The sequence below is a fragment of the Sander lucioperca genome, chromosome 15 (assembly GCF_008315115.2).
Source record: "Sander lucioperca isolate FBNREF2018 chromosome 15, SLUC_FBN_1.2, whole genome shotgun sequence".
NCBI lineage: Eukaryota > Metazoa > Chordata > Actinopteri > Perciformes > Percidae > Sander > Sander lucioperca.
In genome coordinates, this window is record NC_050187.1 from 367,353 (window position 1) to 387,825 (window position 20,473).

Sequence of the window (20,473 nt, forward strand, 5' to 3'; positions counted from 1 at the left end):
ACTGTTGCCATCTGTCTGTCTTAAACTGAGTTGCCAGATTTCAGAGCCGATATATATATCCACCCCGGTTGATGACCGCTTGATCCCAGCCTACTCCCCCGTCTCCTATTCACCAACCCCCTTATTTACCATTATTGATCCACAGCACGCAAACTGGAATGATAATCAATGGAGACATCTCTATGCACTCTCCAATCCTGCAAATGAGGGAATTATAAAAAAAAAAAAAAAAAAGGAGGAGAGTTCCATTTCCAAGGGCTCCGGCTCACTTGAATGCAAGTGTACGCATGGAAAACAACCAAATAATGCAGTGGGTGTGTGTCATCTTGTTGTGTTCGAGAGCTGGTGTGTTTATCCATACACATAATAGGTCCCAACCCTCAAGCCTTTAGATAATGAACACACAGATAAACTACTCTCTTTACAAAAAAACTTGGTAAGTAAACATAATCCCTTACCCATAAATAACATTAGAAAAAAATGCACTTCCTATTGAAAACTAGCTCTACTACAGCTCAGCTTATACACAGCAAACTGCAGCCGAAGGAGCAGGCAGGAATATTGGCTTGTGGTGTCACACCACAAATATCTGTAAAGACTAGACCAACCAGACTACCTGACAGCAAGTGTACAATGATAAAAATGGGCTTTTTCAGACGTGGGCATAAGCCCTTTCTTTTTCTAAGCCAGTCTTAAAATGTCCTCTTTCAATTATAGCTTGACAGTTTAGTAGTGATGGCCAAAAGAAAGCCTCAGGAAGCTTTGTGAACACTATCCTTCAGATACCCACTAGGTGACGCTCTCTGTTCAACAAAAGGTTGAAAGCACACTGAATTGCCATTCCTTGAGCCTTTTTCTTTAAACCAAGAGCGCCAACCAGCGGGGTCAGAAAAATAAAGAAAACGCTTTATGAAGCACTTGTCCATCACTGCAGTTTAGCTACAATGGATCTCAGTGAGGCATCTTTTTTACTGTGTATCCTAAAAAAAGAATGTTTGTGGCTTGTCTTTGAAATACACACTCTAAAGAAAAGGAATTAAAAGAAAAATGAAATTAAGACTACAGAAATGTTATCAGGGACAAGACTACAAATTGAGGATTTTCAGAAAAAAACATGAAAACTGTCTAATAAATGAAGGCTAAAGACAGATGGCCTCTGGTCTATAGATGCAATTGATGCCATCTGATTCTGAACTCAAGATGAGTGATGTGTGTAAGCAGGCATATCTTCGAGGTTCAAATGATACTGGTTTGATTAACACCCACACACTGTCACCAAAGCAAAGTAATAACTTGGCTTTAAAAGGGATCCTGTATGTCAGCTGCTGAAACACCAAGCCCATTAATACAGAGCCCCTGGCAGTGTAATGACAGGGCAGAGATAAACTATAGCCTGTGACACAAAGATTCAGACAACAGCACTGTTGATCCATTCAGACAGGTGACTCTGTCATGACGGATCTTCACCTCACCTGTAAAAAGCTTGAGGTCTGTGGGTTCCATTTCTCCTCTGGTCTCCCATGCCATGTGTTGAGGATACTTAAACATACCTGATTAACACACAGGGAAAAAAAACATTTGATGACAAAGTTGATTTTAGTTAAAGGAGCAATATGTAATATATTTACTGTATTAAATCAATAAATGACCATAGTATGTCACCAGATATTAAGCAAACATGCTAAGTTGAAATACTATCTTCTCTGATAACAATGCTAAAGCCAGTATTTTCTCCTTGGAAATTTCCATTCCGGTCCCAAAAGTCTGTTCTGGTTTTGGCCTGTGTGTTTTTGCCTATTTTGACACCGGGGTTGCCAGACATGAAATGCAAACACACCAAACCAACGTGCTGCAGCCATGGTAACAGCAACCACACCAACTGGATGAACAGAGACAGACTCATTCTACCCACCCTAAAAAAACTCTGCATCTTTCTAAACAGTTGCATGACCAGAGACGTGGTAAAACCCCGGTAAATATTGGAGATGCATTTAAAAGAAGGAGACAGCTTAGATCCCAAAAGGACGCAGAGTGGGCTAATTTCCTCCTGAACAGGTAAGCATTGAGCTTTACGCTAATTTATCATGGCGACCGTTTCTAGCAGGGGCGGGCATTTTCAGTCATTTTAACATTTCTATTCTCGCATTAAATTATATAGAGAACTCCATTTAGTTACTCGCAAAAACAATTGAGACACAGCCGGTGAAGTGATCCTGCCTGGTGCTGGCTAACGCCGCCATGCTAACACACGCTAACTGCTAACGTTACCGGAGGACCAGCCAAGCATAACAACCATGTAGCCTGAACTGTTGAATGGGACAACATGTATGGTATGTTACCTTATGGAATATTCTTGTGGCTAATGTTACCATTGCCAGCTTCAAGGTTATGATACTGTATGTTGGACAGTACGATGATTCCCACTTTCTTAATGTGGAGATGACTGTGGAGTAATTTCTAATGTTAGCATCTAGCTAACATTAGACATTGTGTGACGTTGGGTTCAGCGTTCTCAACCTGGCAACCATTGTAGCAAGATTTGGAATTAAGCTATTTCTTTTTGTTCCTATTTAACTTCAATTAATACTCCTTTATTTGTTAATGAGAACTGTTCTCATCATTGATTTCCCTGTTTAACAGTTTGCAGCTCCTTTAAATCACTGTACAGATAAACTTGAACCTGTTGCAAGACTCATATCTGGGCTACCACAGCCCCTAGCTGTACCCCAGCCCCAGGTATTTATTATAGCAGCTGTCTGGGGCCATTATTGAAATACATGTGGCCTGTCGGCGGCTGCCTAATGAGGTGCCACAGATGGGGTGAGCTTAGGCACCTTGACCCCAACTCCTCAATGGATGGAAGCCAGTACCACAGAGGAAGAGCTTTACATATTTTAACATCAACCTCAAGGGATGTCCACTTCCAAAAGCCAAGTTTAATTAAAAACTGGACATGAAACGGGACTGGACAGGAAGGGTCTTCAGATACACTGGGTTAGTTTGACACTTCAACGCCATATTGGGTTCTTGATAGACATCAACGCTCTCAACCTGAGGCAGTTTTTTGTATTTTCATGTCTTAGCTATGCATGTAGGCTACTCAGAAGTCCCATCATTTGGAATTCTGCTATGCATTTACCAAGATGGGTTTTATGATACAATTAGAAATTAGTCGTATTTTGTGTCTGTTATTTCCACAGTGTAGCGTAATTGATTGGATAATTGGTTTTGTAGAGTGTCTGTACTGTACTTTTGGCATTAAACTGGTTATTACTCATCAGGAATAGTTCTACACGCTTGGCACACAGGAGAAGTTTCAATTGGTTGCACTCTGCAACCTCACTACTAGATGCCTATAAATCCTACACACTGAACCTTTAAATAACCCGTCAAACAGGGAAAAATATGGCCAATTAATGAATTCACTTCTTTTCCAACTTACTTTGCCATCATTGTACAGGTTAGGGTTAAAGCGCACACTGTGTCCACCGGTGGTCTCCAGGTTGACCAGCGGAGGGGAGTTGGGATAGTCTTGGGGAAAATACACATCAAACTCAAAGCAGCCGTTGGCATATGGTGTGTCAGCTGGGCCTGTGATGAGAACCTGAAACACAAAGAGGGGAGAGGCTTTGATAAAAAAAAAAAATAAAAAAAAAAAACGTAACGAGAAAGGGTTATTAATCACACACACACACACACACACACACACACACACACACACACACACACACACACACACACACACACACACACACACACTGAAAGAGGGTTAATTAAAGGTGGACGCACTGATAACAGTAAATATGGATTAAACAAAGGGCAAACAACAAAATATCATGGTAAAATGGTGCTGACCCTTTCAGGCTTTTCCACAGCCACAACAATGTAATTAACAACAAGGCTAAAGGGTGAAATTAGCAGAGAGAAAGAAACCAGTTATGTCTACAGTACTCATGGCATTTGTAGCAAAAAATTAATTAATTTCCTGAATAAATAAAATTTGCTCATTAATCAAACACAAGCACTTAAAACTGTTATAAGGGACCTGAATATATACGTAAATATAAACAAATAATCTAAATCACCAGTAATATCTCTAATAACAAGCAGTGTCAACTTAAAACCCAATCCATAATCAAGGATAGGCTGCAGGATTTAATATCTAAGAATGGGCTGCAGCAAAACATTGTATTCACAAACTGTGCTGTTGTGAAACAGTAAGCAAGTCTTTAGAAGGTGCAACAAGAAATGTAGAAATATGATACAGATGGAGGATTGTAAAATGGCTGCTTGGTCTGTGAAGTAGCCCAGGCCCATTTGTGGCTGATCCTAACTGGGCCCTGGCATTAGGGAGGATCAGCCAAGAATTGGCAACCAATGAGGTACACATTGGTTGCTCAGCTTGTACATGAGCTCAGCTTGTACATGAGCCTACTTGATTATTTAGGTGAATGCAAGGCCTTAAAATGCCCCTAAGCACCATCTGTGGAAAGCAGTTGCAATGTTTATTGCAATGTAATCTATTCATCAAGATCAGCACTGATTTTGGAGACTGAATCATTTCCACTGCATGGCACAGCACAACTCCTCTCTCTTCTGACTCACTCGTTTGGTTTTCCATTAGCAGAAGTTGTGGCTAGCACCTGGTACTTTTTTTGGTACCACCTCAGTCGAGGTTCCAAGCGAGCTGAGTGGATACTAGAAGGTGGAGTTAAAACGCTGCAGACCACTGATTGGCCAGAGAGAACCGTTACTAGTAAAATAGCCAATCTACTTTCAATAGAGACCAGCAGCCCCAAAACTAGGCCCTACACTATGCTGTACTATTGACAAAGTGCAGACAATGTTGCAGATGAAAGGATCCAGCGAGTGTCATGTTGAAGATGATATCACTACACTGTGTTCCAAATTATTATGCAACAATATTTTACACAGATTTTCCTAAATAGTCGATGCAAATGACAGTCAGTATAATTTTCAAGTCAGTTGGTGGAGTGCTAGCCCTTGACTAGCGAATCAGTGCACGAGAAAACCGGTGCTGACAACGCCAGTATCTTCTTATTACTAGCCGTGGTATTTTCTTCCGTTCAGCGAGAAATGACAACAAGGATCCTTCTTGACTACTATCACCACTCTGATGAAAACAAGGACTGACCACAGCGTGCTCTGTGTTTACTAGGTCTAGAGAGATGTTCCCTCATTTACGGTTTTCATTTTTTTGGCCGACAATACAGATTAGCGCCGCCTGCTGTTATGGAGACGTTTTACGCGCAGAACGTACGCTCAAGTCGGCGTCGCTTCGGTGTGTTCCGAGGAACTTTTTGGACTGACTCAGGGAGCCGGGAGCCGAATGATCAGTCCGACTTCCTTTTCTGCCGATGTTCGGCCATCGGGATGGTGTGTCAGAGCCTGTAGACACGTTTAGGATGCAGTGTGAATGGGTTTTACTTCCAGAGAAATGCAAACATGCTGACCCTTGACTCAACCACCACATTTGTCTTGAGTAGTGCTGTCAGGGTTTCTAACACTGAAATAACTCTAAAACTACACTATTTAGTGTCGTTCATGGATTAAATTCATTCAGACCCGCCACTTTGCTTGCACTTCCAACCAAAGTCTGGTGTGGGAGCATTTCAAGACTGAAACCAAATGTGCCTCTGTGACAGGGTTTAATAAGTGCAACAATGCTGTTTTGGTAATAATGTAAGGATGCCGGGCTTAGGTACCAGGATGCACCGACCCCTCACAGATCATGAGATTTCCACTTCATCAGCCACTGTCCCTTTCTGCTGATGCTGCTCCTTAGGCCATGCTATTCTCGGGGAAGAAGTTCATTTCAGTAGGTCTGTATGAACATGTTTGCATAACAAAACAGTGCACTGCTGTGACAGGACTTTGTGATCCAAGTTAGTCTAAAATAGATTATGTTTGTTCTGCTTTGCGGTGAAATGATTACCTTTTGTGCTTTAAGGTTATTGCTGATAAGTAAAGATGCATGATTTGGCAACTTTTGTCTACATTTTATGGCCAGTAGAACAGTATCCCCTGCCTAAAGTTTGTGTCATATACAGTATATTTAAAATTTTTTCTACATTTCAGTTCCCTGCATTCTTTGTGCACCTTACAATTGCTGCAGAACTAATAATAAATGCTGTTATTACACTGATGTTTGTGTGCAGTCATGTGTTCATCCGTTGTTTCGGTTATGTTGTTGGTATAACTGCTGCCTGTCTTTAGAGTTCTCTTTTGCTGAAACTGAGCTAAACAGATGAGGAGTTTGACATTTAGCAAAGGAGACTTTGCCATTAATCAAATTGTGGGGTGAGAGCCATTTATTAAATGTCACTGGGGGAATGAAAGAGCTGTCATAACAAGTCGTATGGTAGGAACACTGGTTGCAGTAACACAGTACACAAATGTTCTATCAGTGTTACTCAGTTGTAAAACTAGCGGCCTTTATGAATCACACGGTACAACCCTGTACGTGCCAAACAATGCTATGACATTTTCATGACAAGCTCAAGTTGTACTTTACCTTCATGATGTCCAGTCTCTCCTCATCACAGCGGACAAAGACACTGGAAGAGGATGACAGGGGCAGAGAGGTGGACAGGGTGACGGCCTCCTGCGCAAGGCGGCGGGATCGGGCTGCGCTGTTTGTATCGCTGGAGTTCTTCACCTGAGACATGTAGTGGTAGTTGACCTTAAACATGACTTTTCCATCCTCGTCCTCCGAGACCATTTCAAAGGTGTCTGGAAAGAGAGGAGACCAGAGTGAGGAAGTTGTACCCATTCTCAACTCAACTAAGCCCTAAGAACAAGGTCATTACTGCCTGCAAACACTCCAAACAACAACTTAAAGTGGATTCATTCCTAATGTTGGCCATGTTTAAATGGATCCCAAATGCGACTGCAATTTAATTAAGGTAATAATGCAAAAAAAAAGACACTATCAAGTATTGACTGGGTGTTGTGGTAAAGCATTTTTTATTTAGGAAATTGTTGTCCTTTTCCTTTTTATTGAATTTTAGTAGTATCTAGAAGGCAAGCTAAAAAGGTTTTCAATGTGTTTGATAAAGGAGATTGCAATGTTGCTTCCACTTAATTTAATTTATTAAGCATTGCACTCAATAAGTCCCCTCATTGGACAACATGTTCTTCCTTCAGTAATAACTGATAGAGGAACATGTAGCATGCTGGAGCTAGCCAGTCAGCTTGCTAAAACCTTGTCATATTTCTGTAATACCCTTTAAAGCTAAACAATATTTGGAGCTTGTTTTAAAAATGACACTTGTGTGATTTTACTGACATTACTAGATGATTAGCTTGTACCAGCATGCTAGCTAGTCTGTTAGCTCTTGCTCTAACATTGTCAGTAATACTTCTGTAATACATTTTTAAAGCTAAGAAAAGCTGGTCTCTCGTAAAGCCAGTATTTTGCTAAGAAAAAAAAATAAAAAAAAATCACACAAGTCGAGTCCAGTCCAACCATGACTACAACTTCAATCAAAAGTGAGGAACCAATTCATCCGTTCCATTCAACTGAGCCTGCTGCCTCCAACATGGCCAACCAGCCTCATTATCCCCTGTGATGGAAATGCAATGCCCTCACTCTGTCTGGACTTCATTATTTCTATTCTGCTTGTAAACTGAAACAACAGTGTTTGCAGTCACTTGCAATTACTTCAGACATCAAGCTTCTTACAAAATCAATTGCACAGCTAGTGTAATAAGTCATGACATGGCTGGATTGGGAGTGATGGACAGGACAAAAGGGACGAGCAGGACAGGAACATAGTCTGCTTCCCTTTCAGAGTTCTGTAATGAAGGCATTAAAGATCATATCATACAGGGAAGTGTGTGTGTGTGTGTGTGTGTGTGTGTGTGTGTGTGTGTGTGTTGTTTTTACTGACGTGTGCACAAAGTAAAACCAACAGACAGTGATGTTACAGAGCATGTAAAGAAGAAAAACTACAACATGTACATATCTAAGTGCATTACACATACTTGCAACCCAAAGCAAACATGTAAACTCACCGAACTGCAGCTTCTTCATGGCAGCTACGTATTTTTCCTCTAGAGAGCGTAGAATGGACAGGGGCTTGGGACGACTGGACACCTTCCTGGAAGACTCCACCAGCTTCCTCTCTGGTAAAGAGGTGGTGTGGGGGTGGGAACACAAAGCATGAAGACAGGAGTGAGAAAGAGCAGGGTGGAGGAATTCTGAGAGTGATCAGCTGTGTGTATTCCAACAGCTGCATGCATGTAAGGGAAGTTTAGGAAACAACCCCTGTGTTAGGGATGCTTATCTTCCACCAGCTAAAGGAAAGGAGATGTTACAGATTTAGAGCTGCAAAGATTCATCGATTAATCCAATAGTGAATCGCCAACTATTTTGATAATCAATTAGTCGGTTTGAGTAATTTTTTTAAGACAAAAGTAAAAATTCTCTGATTCCAGCTTCTTAAATGTGAGTATCTTCTAGTTTCTTCTCTCATCTGTGACAGTATACTGAAGATCTTTGAGTTGTAGACAATACAAGACATTTGAAGACGTCATCTTGGGCTTTTGGGAAACACTGATCCACATTTTAGAGACCCAACAACTAATCGAGAAAATAATCAACAGATTAATCGACTATGAAAATAATCGTTAGTTGCAGCCCTATACAGATGCAGTCACCTAGAATTTCCCCTCCCAACCAAATGCCCTTCAGTTCCCTTCCAATCTTCAGCCAACTTCAACAAAATGGGCGGGTGGGGCGTAATCAGTATTCTTTACTGTGATGTTATACAGCATAATGCGGCGGACGATATCGATGATATTATTAAAACTGAGGGGATTCAGACGTTTTGTCCCTTTTTTGTGTCCTTCACTGAGAGGACAGGACACAGACAATAGATGAGGATGTGAGACAGAAATGGAGAGAGGGAGACAGGCGACCAGGGACTTGCTAAAATAATTCAGATGACAAATCAGATAAACTTCTTATGTGAAACTGGGTTTGTGTTGGCCATAAGTTTGAATGTATGGATGTAAATATGTATTGCTGTTAACCAAGTCTTTTCAAGCTGTGATTTAAATCAAACAGTACAGATAATGTGAAGTCAGCTGCCACAGCGTTTGGCCATAGAGTCAGATGTGTGTGATTACCACATACCCTGGTTGGCTTGCCGTAGGCTGGTAGTAGCAGCGTAGACTATCTCAGCTGTCCTCTGGATGTCAGGCACCAGCAGAGTCAAACCCTCAGGCTCTGGATCGGAGCTGTCTGCCTTCACCACACCTTTACTCTTATCTTTCTTTGACCTGAAACACAGATATACATTCAGCCATAATCTAACAGTAGGTGGCGTTTAATCATTTGGATTTCAGAGATCCAATTTTGTGTGAATCTTTTTAATAAAAGGTAAACTTATTATTTTCCCTTTAAGTTTTCAAAATACATTGTAGTATTCTTTGGCAAATCCATTACATATTATTTTGGTATAATGCTCCTGGCGCAGGGTGAGAGTAAAAGTGGTTCCAGGTCCACTGAAATGAAAAAAGCATAATTCCTCTTTGGCTTCACCATGCGTACAGTCGCTCCTGTGCCTCAACATCACAGACCTGACTGTAGAAGTTGTCAATGGGGCAGGGAAAGGCAAGAAATTTGGACATGTTTATGAGCAAGGTCCAAAATTAGCACCATCTACCAACCAAATGCTGGTAAAATATGCAAGTGGCTGGTAGATTTGCTTCACTCACCAGCCCAAAAACTATGTAATCTATTGAGTGGCTGGTAATATTTGAACATTCGGTAGCCATTTAGCTGGTGGATGAAAAAGTTAATTGTTAATCCTGTTTATGACAAATAACACAGCAGATTATTTTTGTCAAGACATCGTACAGGATCCCAGACACTGCGTTGGATGTCTTCCACTATGACACATCACACAAGATTAAACGAAACACACTGTCATTCCACACCCCGTCTGTTGGGGAGGGCCATTAACTGGCGGTAATAATGTATTTGAGCTTGGCCCGAGGCGGCTGACAATCTCTTTTTTGAGGAAAACCAAAATGCAGTAGTACAAGGGAACCTTCAAGGAAGTAGCAGTTTAATCTGAATCTGGGAGTGCTTCTCTCAAAACGTTGCTAAAGTCAACACTTTTCCCTAACCTGTATTTGGACCAAGAAACTGGACCAGAGTTCAGCATATGCAGATCACAATCTGTGTTCTGACAAGACAATTTCTCGCTGCTATGCTAACATCATTTGATGATTATTGTAATATTAGAAAGAAAACATGATAAAATGTGTCAGATATAAATGCAGAGAAAAACATTAAAGCTCAACTTGATTTCCATTGCAAGTTGTTGTATTTCGTTTTAATCGACATACCTTTTTTTTTTTTTATTTCCAGCGTTTTCACTCATTTTTTTGTGCAAATTGAAAATGTGCATTTAAACAAGAGGATGAAAAGACTTAGTGGCCCCCACCTCCTGGTACTAAATCTGTCCTGTCTGTTTTTTGAGCAGCAGACAGGCTGAGACAATCCCAATCATCAGTCCCCCTGATTGGCCATTTGCCCTCAGGCTCTTCTTCCATTAAAGCTTCTGCGTGTGGTTGTGAGATCAAGTACAAGTGTGTGTGTTCAAAGTTTCCTAAGGCTCAGTGTTCCTGTGTGTGTGTGTGCTATTAACCTGGGATGTGATACCTGCTGTGGGTATATCATGTGATGTACACAGGGTTTCTGCAGGTTTCATCAAGTCAAATTTAAGACATTAATACCATTGTGACTGAAATTTAGCACTTATATCACAACATAAAAAAAAAAAAAAAAGGTCAGATGTCAGAGTCCGGAAACATCGCCTGAAACAATTTCCCGATTTCCTCATTGGCACTATAGGACTGGTGTCTAGTCATCGTGTCGTGAACCCAGCGCAGCTCCGCTCTTAGGCCGGTTACACACTGGAAGCGTCTCGCGAGCGTTTCAGCCGCGTGGCGTGTCCGTTTATATTTCGGCTCCCATGTTAACAGGTTAGAGCTTACACACTGCCTGCGTGAGACACGCGCCTGAGACGCGTGCCTGCTAGAAATAGAACCGACGCCTATTTTTCACGCGAGCGTGTTGGAAGCGTTTCCATGCAAAATATAATAGGAAAATATGTTTATATGTAATTTAGACACGAATGCATATTAATAAATGACATCTTGATGTTTGAAAGTCTCAAGGTTTTGACATCAATGTAGATATAAATGTAATACAAAATTTCAGAGAAAAGATTTTCAAATATAGCACCTGTCATACAGAACGAAATATTCTGTAACATTTTGCAGTCAATACTGCCGACGTTGTCTTGCTTTAATCAAATCAGTAGGCTATATATTTATTTTAAGTTTAACAATTCTCTCTCCATACGTGGAACACGCCTATAAAGGGCAGAATAGGCTACAATAACAACGTAGTGTGTGTTCTGAGTGACGGTCCAGCTACAAAGTTGTTATAAACAGACAGCCCACTTACCCATTTTTCAGACTTTGAATGTGTCGGCGCTACGTCCCGAGATCAGCCCTCCCTGTACCTAGCAGCAGGAGCAGCGCCGCGTCACACACGCTTCTGGTGTGTAGGACACTGAAACATCCACGCAGCGGCCACGCTTCTGAGACGCAACAGAAACGCCACGCTCGCGCGACGCATCCAGTGTGTAACCGGCCTTAGTGTTGGCTCGGATTCAAAAGTTGCCCAGCGGCTGTGTGGGTCTAGCCGAGGAAGAGTGGCCGGGGCCGGGGTCCACCAGATAGACTGCAGAACTGGCGGATGGCTATGGTTGAATTGCTTTATCGCTTGCATAAGAAGCAGTAGGCTTCAAATACATTGTTAGTAACTGGCTTTAACCAAGCCCTTAATTCAGTTTTAGTTATTGTAAGTATCATTTAGCCATAGCTGAAGAATTAAATCCAAGCTCCACCTCTCCATTTTTGCTCTTCTGAAACCTATGGGTGACGTCACAGAGACTACAACCATATTTTAAACAGTGTATGGTTCTGATTTGAGTGGTTCACGTTAGTCCGACACCACATGAATGCAGCACAAACGCCTATCTCGCAATGTTAACAAAAGTGACAAATTATTTTTGTATCTGCCATGTAACTCGGATCTGCTACAAAAATTTATTTGGTTTTATTTCTTGGGACTACACCCTTCCACCAAGTTTTATGAAAATCGGGTCAGTAGTTTTTTCTGTAATCCTGCTGACAGACAAACAAACCAACCAGCCAACAAATGGACAAACCAAACTGGAAACACAAGTTCTTAACTATAAGTTTTCTTCCTACAGTACCTGACATGAACCATGCTGCCACAGGATGGCTGCTGCAACATTCATGACAGGCATTTTCTGAAAATACCACCAGATACATCATTCATAATCAGGAACTTTTGACATGTATGTATGCCAAGTATATGCATGTAAACCTGAGAACAACATGTTGTCAAGCAGCTTCCAGGAGCTATGGGTGAGGGACAGGCATGGGCCGGTTACCAGTTTTAAGGTATACCACGATACGAAAAAGTCAGTTTCAAAACCACTAAAATTTTCCGTTATACCGTTCCTGTGGTATGAGCTGTTTTTTTATGAGTCGTCGTGGACAGAAAGTGCAGTTCAGAAATCCCTCTGTCTGCCAATGTGCAGTGTAGAGTATCACGGCCCCTCCCCCTCCTGTTGTCGGTGCGAGTGTCTGTGCATGATGGCTGCAGGAGATGAAACCCCCGATCTCTTCCCGCACGTCTAAGAAGACTGAAGTCGGTTATGTGGGAATTTTTCAAGTACTGAAAAAGCACAGACGCCCCAAACAAATTGAAGGTAACGTAACGCTGTCTTTGAATGAACGTTTGCAATCAGCTATGAGAGTTAACATAGCATATCTAATAATAGTGCAATAATTACTTCAAGCTGCTACAGAGGCAGAGAACATGGCTAACGTCAGCTATTTTCTTTCCTAACGTAACTTCACTAAGCAGAGAAGTACACATTTTCTGCTAAGTTAGTACTTTTACTGTAGTGTTAAAATAAATTGAGCTGGTATCACGTCTGTTGTTTAAGTCTTCCACCATTGTGTACATCTGGTTTTGCGACTATCTGTATTGTACAGAGAGCATGTGTATGTGTGTGCACAAAGTAAAGACACACGCTCTCTCTCCATTTGTGTATGTGTGCATTTCCATTGAAAAAAATTGAATCGTAGCATTATTTATACAATTCATAGTAGAGGTAATTGTAGTGATATATCTTTTTACAGCAAAGCAATTAGATCATGAAATATTTTGTTAAAATTAATGTTGAATCCAGTGCTATATTACCAAAAGGACACACTTTTAGACCAGTTAACTGTCATTACAGGTTCTGGTTAAATGAACATGTCTGTCTTTATTTTTCTTCTTTTTAGGGCAGCAGTAGCTCTGGCAGCAAAGGGGGATCCACATCAACAAATATGATTGTATTATTTATTTAAACTTAATATGGCATACATTTAAAAATATACCAAATATTCTATATGCTTTTTAAAATAAAATACAATATGTTCAATGGAGGAAAAGAAGTTGTTTTTTTACCCCACATTTCAAAACAATACATTTTAGAGCTGTAATTGCAATTCCGCAATACTGTGATCGGTTATCATACTGTCAGAATCTCATACTGGCCCATGCCTAGTGAGGGAGATAGCGTGGTCACATCTCTTAAGTTACGTATGTAGAGTGTGCAGGACGTACAGCACTTTATGCAGATCAAATATTGGATTTTTACAGTGAGACTAAAACCTTTCCTGCTATAATAAAACACACTGCACATTTCTAGACATTTCCTGACCAGCCCCAAAAACAGCTTAGTGACTCAATGCATCCTGGATGCCTCTAGGGGAACATTCACATCACCCAGGGCGCATTTCAATTCCAAGTGTGAACAAGGCTATAGATGTGAAGATTCCCAGACCAGCAGTATTGCAGCGAGCAGGAGAGTGAATGATACTAGAGTGTGTTTATGGAGCGGCGGGGTTATGGCTGGATCAAAGTATTAAATCAGACATTACTCCTATGCACAAAGTCTGTTTAAGCTCAAAAGATAAGATCATTCTAGGTATATGTAGGTATACTTTTAAGTTCTGTGTAACATTTGGGTTCTATATTTGAAATTTAAAAACCTAAGGAAACAAATAAATGATTCCAAGTCCTATGGATTTTGGCCATCTCACCTGAGGCGATTGGTGTACGTGTCCACACATGTCTTCATCTTGGCAAGCAGCATCCCTACAGAGGTCTGTCCCTCACAGTGTTCTTCATCCTCGTCCTCCTCGTACTGGCCCAGGTCTCCTGAGAGAGGCAGCAGCAGAGGAACCAGGGCCGTGCACGTGGAAATGGCCCTCAGCAGCTCCAGTAGTGCCCGATACAGGGGCACATGACGTGCCATATCTAGGACTGCAGAGAGACAAAAAGGATACAAAGTGTTAGATGCTTAAAGGATAGTGCGATGTGAAGTGCATGCAACGTAATAACAAAATGACGCAAGACAGGTCTTTTCATGTACTCAGGACTGCGAGATAGCCAGCCATATTACAACAAAGTGGCAGTCTTCTTTATAAAGTTTCAGCCACCAGTGACAGCACTGAGCGCACTGCTGTTGAGCAGCGCTCCAATCAGTAAATGAGGAAGATATCCTGTTTGTCTGGCCAACTTCAGAAAATACAAAATGACCACATGGCACTGAAGACTGAGGAAGACTGTGTGGTTATATCTGAACAAGAGTCTACAGACGTGCTGGCAGCTCTGCAGGGTTGTATTTAGACACAGTGGTGCTTTGAGCTAAATGCTAACATGAACATGCTCACAATGACAATGCTAACATGCTGATGTTAATAGGGAAAGCTAGCTAAGCAAATGTAGCCATGTCTGAACATTTGACCAAATGATAGCATTAAATGAAAATCAAGGGATCACCAAAGTGATTCATGGAAATGCCCAACATTTCCAGTCTAGACAGATGTGATGGGCTGACTGCCCAGACATTGCCATCCCTAAACCCCAATGTAGACAAAGAAACTGTAGCATATGTCATAAACGTGCATCCTTGAAGTAATCCTGCCAAAGCCTGAAGATATCAAGTTACTGTGAGAAGGAGCAGGGGCTTTAGGAACGAGTGTTACAGTGAGGTTGGTTTGTGCCAATTCTAAAACAAAATGAGAAAAACTGTTTGGCAAATGTAATCCAAGACTCTGTGTTGGGTTCATTTTCAGCCATTGTTTGTCAGTTGGCATCCAGCAGCACTTGAACAGAAGCCAATCAAATACTAATAACAAGGGTCTGTTGAGACAGTGAAGTAAGCATCAACAGGCTGACCATGTAAGCCGGATCAATTTCTGAGAGGGGCTGTCTGCTGTGTGTGGAGGTACTTGTGTGTCCATGTGCTTGCCTTGAAGTGTCACCCTCTAAATAAACAGCTCTTGTTTGTGGCTCCCAGACTGTTTTACATTTATATTGAAATTCCCAGCTCCCTACTGTCCTATCCCAGCATCTGCACAACACTGACCTCCCAAGGCTTTAATCTGCTCTCAAAACCTTTAACCAGTGTAGAGACACCTAGCATGGAATCCCAATCCCTTCTAAATGTAGTTCCATCTATGCAATTACTCTGAGCATTTGTGTGCAACTCATCAGAATTTCTCCTCTTGCTCTGTGTCAATGTCAGATGTATTTTTCCCTTCACTGAGGGTAATAAATGTCAAGCAGACTTTAATGGAAAAAAAAAAAGAATAAAACGGAAGGGGCAGCATCAAAAAACACTTTTTAGATACAGGCCTTTTTCAAAAATGGGTAATAAACAAAGCTAGATAGAAAAGGAGGTTGTTGAGTGCCGGGGACAATAGAATGCACTTGGGTCCTGACCAACACACAGCCTTTATTCTCCATTTTTTCTATTTTTCCATTTTTTAGACATTGGAAATCCTCTGCTGTAGTGAAATGTACGAAGAACTGAAAGGTTTAACGATTAAAAAAAACTATCCAATATATAAATAAGTGTTTTATTTGTGTATTTATTACTTTAAGTACTTTTATATTCAGGTACGGCACAGCAAATGTCATTGGACACAAGCTTGTGCAATGAATATAAAGTATAGAATTTGCTCTTTATATGCAAGTTTTTTCTCATAATGTTCACCTCAAAATAGTCGTTTACAATTAGAATACATCTTTATTGTCGTTTTAAAACAACAAAACTGTTTAGCAGCTCTTCAGAATGACAATATAAATAAAATATTAAAAAGCTAAATGTAATCAGTAAAATATAAAAATCAAGATAAATAAAAACAATGAGATGACACTTTTTACACCAGCGAGGTTATTGCACTCTCAGTTGTTGGGGTGCGGGTTTATTGCACATTAACCTTAGAGAGGGAGGGGATGAGGGTTTGTGCATTTAATTTGCGCTCATGTTTGTTTGTTTTTACTAGCATTTTAGCCATGCTAGCAGCGTGGTTTAGGCGATGGCAATGTTGGTCCCTCAACCATTCATGGCCCCCAGAGGATGAATCTCAATGTCTTTGGCTGTTCCATAAGTGTTCGTTAAGCACCACCATTCACTTTTGACTGAAATATCTCAGCAACTGGTTGGATTGCCATGACATTTATTTATTATAAAATGTATTTGGAGTAATCATTCAAATTCAACATGGTGGTGGTGCAGAAACACATCATCCAATTCAGTTACTTTAACGCTCAAAAGCATGGGGTCTAAGGAAGCTCGCTTTGCACTATTAAATGATGACACACCACATGGCTGAAGGCTGCAGGCCATGGATTAGATTAGCCATGGGTAAGAGTGAAGACACTTGGGATAAACAATACAAGTTGACAAAGTGAAGCATGTACTCAAATAGTTAAAATTCAAGAGTAAATCAAAAACCAAAATGCAATCCTTGGTTTATTTCTTAATTAGTCAGATTTAAATCACGTATCAAATGGTTTTCTTTACTCTTACTTTCAGCCTGATAAAACAATGAACTGGTCACAAAGCTTGCATGATGACATACATATTGTTTTTTATGATATACCAAAACTATGGCAACTCAGTACACTTCCATAAATTAATGTTATTTTCCTTTTACCTTATGATATGAATAATTGGGTATGGTTTACAATTGCACTTGGTGTGAAAATCATGGGATTTCAACAACTCCCTGGTATAAAACCACAAAACAACAACATTTGCACTGGCTTTCCCTGTCCTGCCCCTAAATATACTCACGTTTCCATAAAATTGAAGAAACTACATCACCAATTGGAAGCCTGTTCTCCTGTGAGCCACAGGCCAAGCGGCAGCCCCAGAAGCTGGACATCCATCTCAGCTATGACCATCTTGGTAGTGCTGACCTGCAGTCATCGCAGCACTATCACCAGCAAGCCTCCACTCTCTGTGATTTAGGGCCTTCTGGGGGCCGTACAGAGATGGGCGCGGTGAGTAGCCATGTTGGATGCTCCAGCTGATTAATAGTTAATGGGGGCCCCTAGACTTGAAAGGGAGTGCCTGCGATGAGTTAGCGTGGCATATGTAAGGGCTGCTTGAAATAAAGGCACTACTGTTGCATTTTAATGTCTCCCTGTTCGCCTTTGTAGCCTCACGTAGTGTCCAATCAATTGCCTCCAGAAAATAATGTGAGGAAGTTGCATTTGAAATCAGGTTGTGAATCATCCAGAAATACACACAACCACTATATATAATAAATGCAGAATCTACTGCCTCTGTAAGTCCACACAATAACCCTGAGTAACTTACAAAGTACTGAGGTCACTGACAGACCAAAGTAATCAAAGTATCGAATATGTCTGGCAGCTGGCTCAAACTAGTACACTACTGTGGTCAAAAGTGCTTGGTAGGCTGTTGGAACTGAAGTCACCTAAAACAGTGTTTGATGTCGCACGTGGATAATACTTTATTAATCTCGCAAGGGAAATTAAAAAAAAAAGTTCATTACACATAGGCCTGAAATACACACACACATGCTCAGGACCTATACATGCACTGGGATGTCGCGGGGGGGGGGGGGGGGTCACCTCCTGGGCTAGTGGGGACTTGAACCGACCATCCAGTTCCCAAGCCAACTCCCTACAGACTGAGCTACTGCCATCCCAAAGTAAGAACCAAAGACACACCAACGATGCACATATTACTTTCTAAGCAAAAATGAATGTGAATCTCAGTTAGACTGTCTGAAATGGTAAATACTGCTTCACTCACACAAGACACGTCACCTTCCTGTCCAGTCAGCTGTTGGTGCTAGTGGGAGTCATGCACAGAACATTCCCTTAATCCGCTGTTACTATAATTGACACTGTTCAACATGTCATTCCATTATACCCACTGCTATAATTATAAGTTTTTCCTCACTGCTGTCGCACCAAATGCTTGCTCTTGGGGGGAATTGTTGGCTCTCTGTAAATTATAGAGTGTGGTCTAGCTCTATGATTTGACACTATAGATAAAACTGAAATGGAATTGAATCCAGTTAATCACCATCCATCAAGGTTTACTTAACATTTGTCTAAAGACTATGATACAATCCTTCCTCTGGCTGGAAATATAAAAAGAAATAGATAAAGACACAAATGGAAATAACAGAGTAAAACTATATACACACAACCCTCACCAGAAGCAGTGGGAGTGTTTTTGGTTTATGGATGTGAACTCCTCACAATTCTGGATGGCTGGAAATATGAATGTTACATGGTAGAATTAGTGTACCTGCTTTGCATCCAGGGGGATCAGAGTCTCTAGAGTATGTCAGGTTGTGTGCCTTTCCTTTCCACTGAGGCACTGAGGTTTGACATCAGGCATAATAAAATTACAATTTCAGTTGTAATCTGTTATTATGTACACAGAATGTAACTTAATATCCTCTTTAGCAGTATGTGTTCTTATTCTTGTTTTTCAGTAGTAAAAGTTTAAATTAGAGCCTGACCGATACTAGTGCAGTCACTTCTTATTGTTAACTGCTCTGCAAAAAATGAAATATTCAATCTGTAATGACCTGTTCAAAATTAAAAAAAATCTGAATTCACAGTGTAAAGTACTACAGGCTGAGCCTTGTAATCCAGCAGGGGGTGTTGGTTAAATGTACAGTTACTCTAATCTATTGCATGCCCCGTTGCCTTCATAAATAGGCAACTACTGTTTTTTTTGTTAATGCAAAATGGAGGAAACTAGCAAGTCATGCTAAACGGACAATCATGTCTTCTCTCCAGTATAATGGAACTAGATGCAATTCTGCTTGTGGTGCTCAAAGTGCCAAAAAATCGGAGCGGGCTGATTGCTTGGAGCGTTGTCAAGAATCACTCATGAGATCGACTTGACACAGCACTCAGTCCTTAGCAATACGCCTGCCAAGTGGGCAGTACATTGGAGGAACATTTCTTGAAATACGCGAAGGACAGTTATACACGAATGCACACAGACAGACCTTCCTTTCTTAATTGTTAGATGATGCTGCTACAGCCCCACCTATTGGCCAAACAGCACCACATTTGTCATGGCTACTCAGACACCAAATGTGGTATCAATAGCACAAAGTGTTCAGCAGATAATTCCTGGCCACAGCATTTGAGCAAGCTTTGAAATTGCACTACAGTATATTCAACTCATTCGGTCCTCAGCAATACACCTGCCGTCCATGCATATTTGTCCTGGTGGCTCAGTGACATTAAGAGCACAACACTAAAAGTTTTAATCTGGTCCATGGCTTTTCTACATGCATGTTATGTCTGTCTTCACTGTGTACTGTCTAATAAAAAGATATACATGCACTTTTTATCCTTTTAAACTTCTTTACTCATCGGTACAAGGACAAGCACATCTCATCATAGTAGTTCAAACCTGGGAATAGCATTGATAATCAACCACAGAAAATCCTGCACTGCCATCATATGCCAAACAGAGAAATGCTAATTAACACTCAAACCATGTCATCCACTCAGGATTCCTGTCTTACGTTTCATCCAATTTAGTGCCTATTGTGCCGCACAGGTCCTTGTGAAGATGCAAAGATTCCTGTAATTACAGCTGACAGATTGGCGTTTGGTATTTTACAGGGGGTGGAGAAAGGGAACTGGTTTAGAAATAGACACCTGTGTTAATTACTGAAGATAGTGCCCCAGCAGGGCTAAGAAGTGAGGAGACTTGTGAAGTGAAAACAAGAATCCATATCTGAAAGACAATCACAACCATTTTTCGATATCAGTGTCAGTTTAGGAGGGGCTGCCATAACAAACTCGCTGAGACAATAGGATATGACAGTCATTGGTCTTCATAAAAACCCACATGCTGACTTGTTTACTGTAATGGGCAATAAAAACAACGATAGAAAACATTCAACGGGTTACCACTGAGTCTCAACTCATGGGTGAACAGGAGAGGGGTGCGTGGGCTGGTTTCTGCTACAAGGGATG

The 20,473-nt window shown here is 41.0% G+C and overlaps 1 protein-coding gene across 4 annotated transcripts in view; it reads right to left on the reverse strand.

The window, feature by feature from the left end:
- The window catches only part of birc6 (baculoviral IAP repeat containing 6), a 149,237-nt gene that overhangs the window by 15,865 nt on the left and 112,899 nt on the right, over window positions 1–20,473 (reverse strand). For all 4 annotated transcript variants that reach the window (XM_035992589.1, XM_035992590.1, XM_031299978.2 and 1 more), the window contains 6 exons: window positions 14,233–14,455; window positions 9,161–9,306; window positions 8,038–8,148; window positions 6,536–6,753; window positions 3,443–3,604; window positions 1,473–1,550 (listed from right to left, as the gene is read on the reverse strand). In XM_035992589.1, coding sequence (XP_035848482.1) covers window positions 1,473–1,550; window positions 3,443–3,604; window positions 6,536–6,753; window positions 8,038–8,148; window positions 9,161–9,306; window positions 14,233–14,455 — 938 coding nt within the window. The remainder of the gene's footprint in view (window positions 1–1,472; window positions 1,551–3,442; window positions 3,605–6,535; window positions 6,754–8,037; window positions 8,149–9,160; window positions 9,307–14,232; window positions 14,456–20,473) is intronic.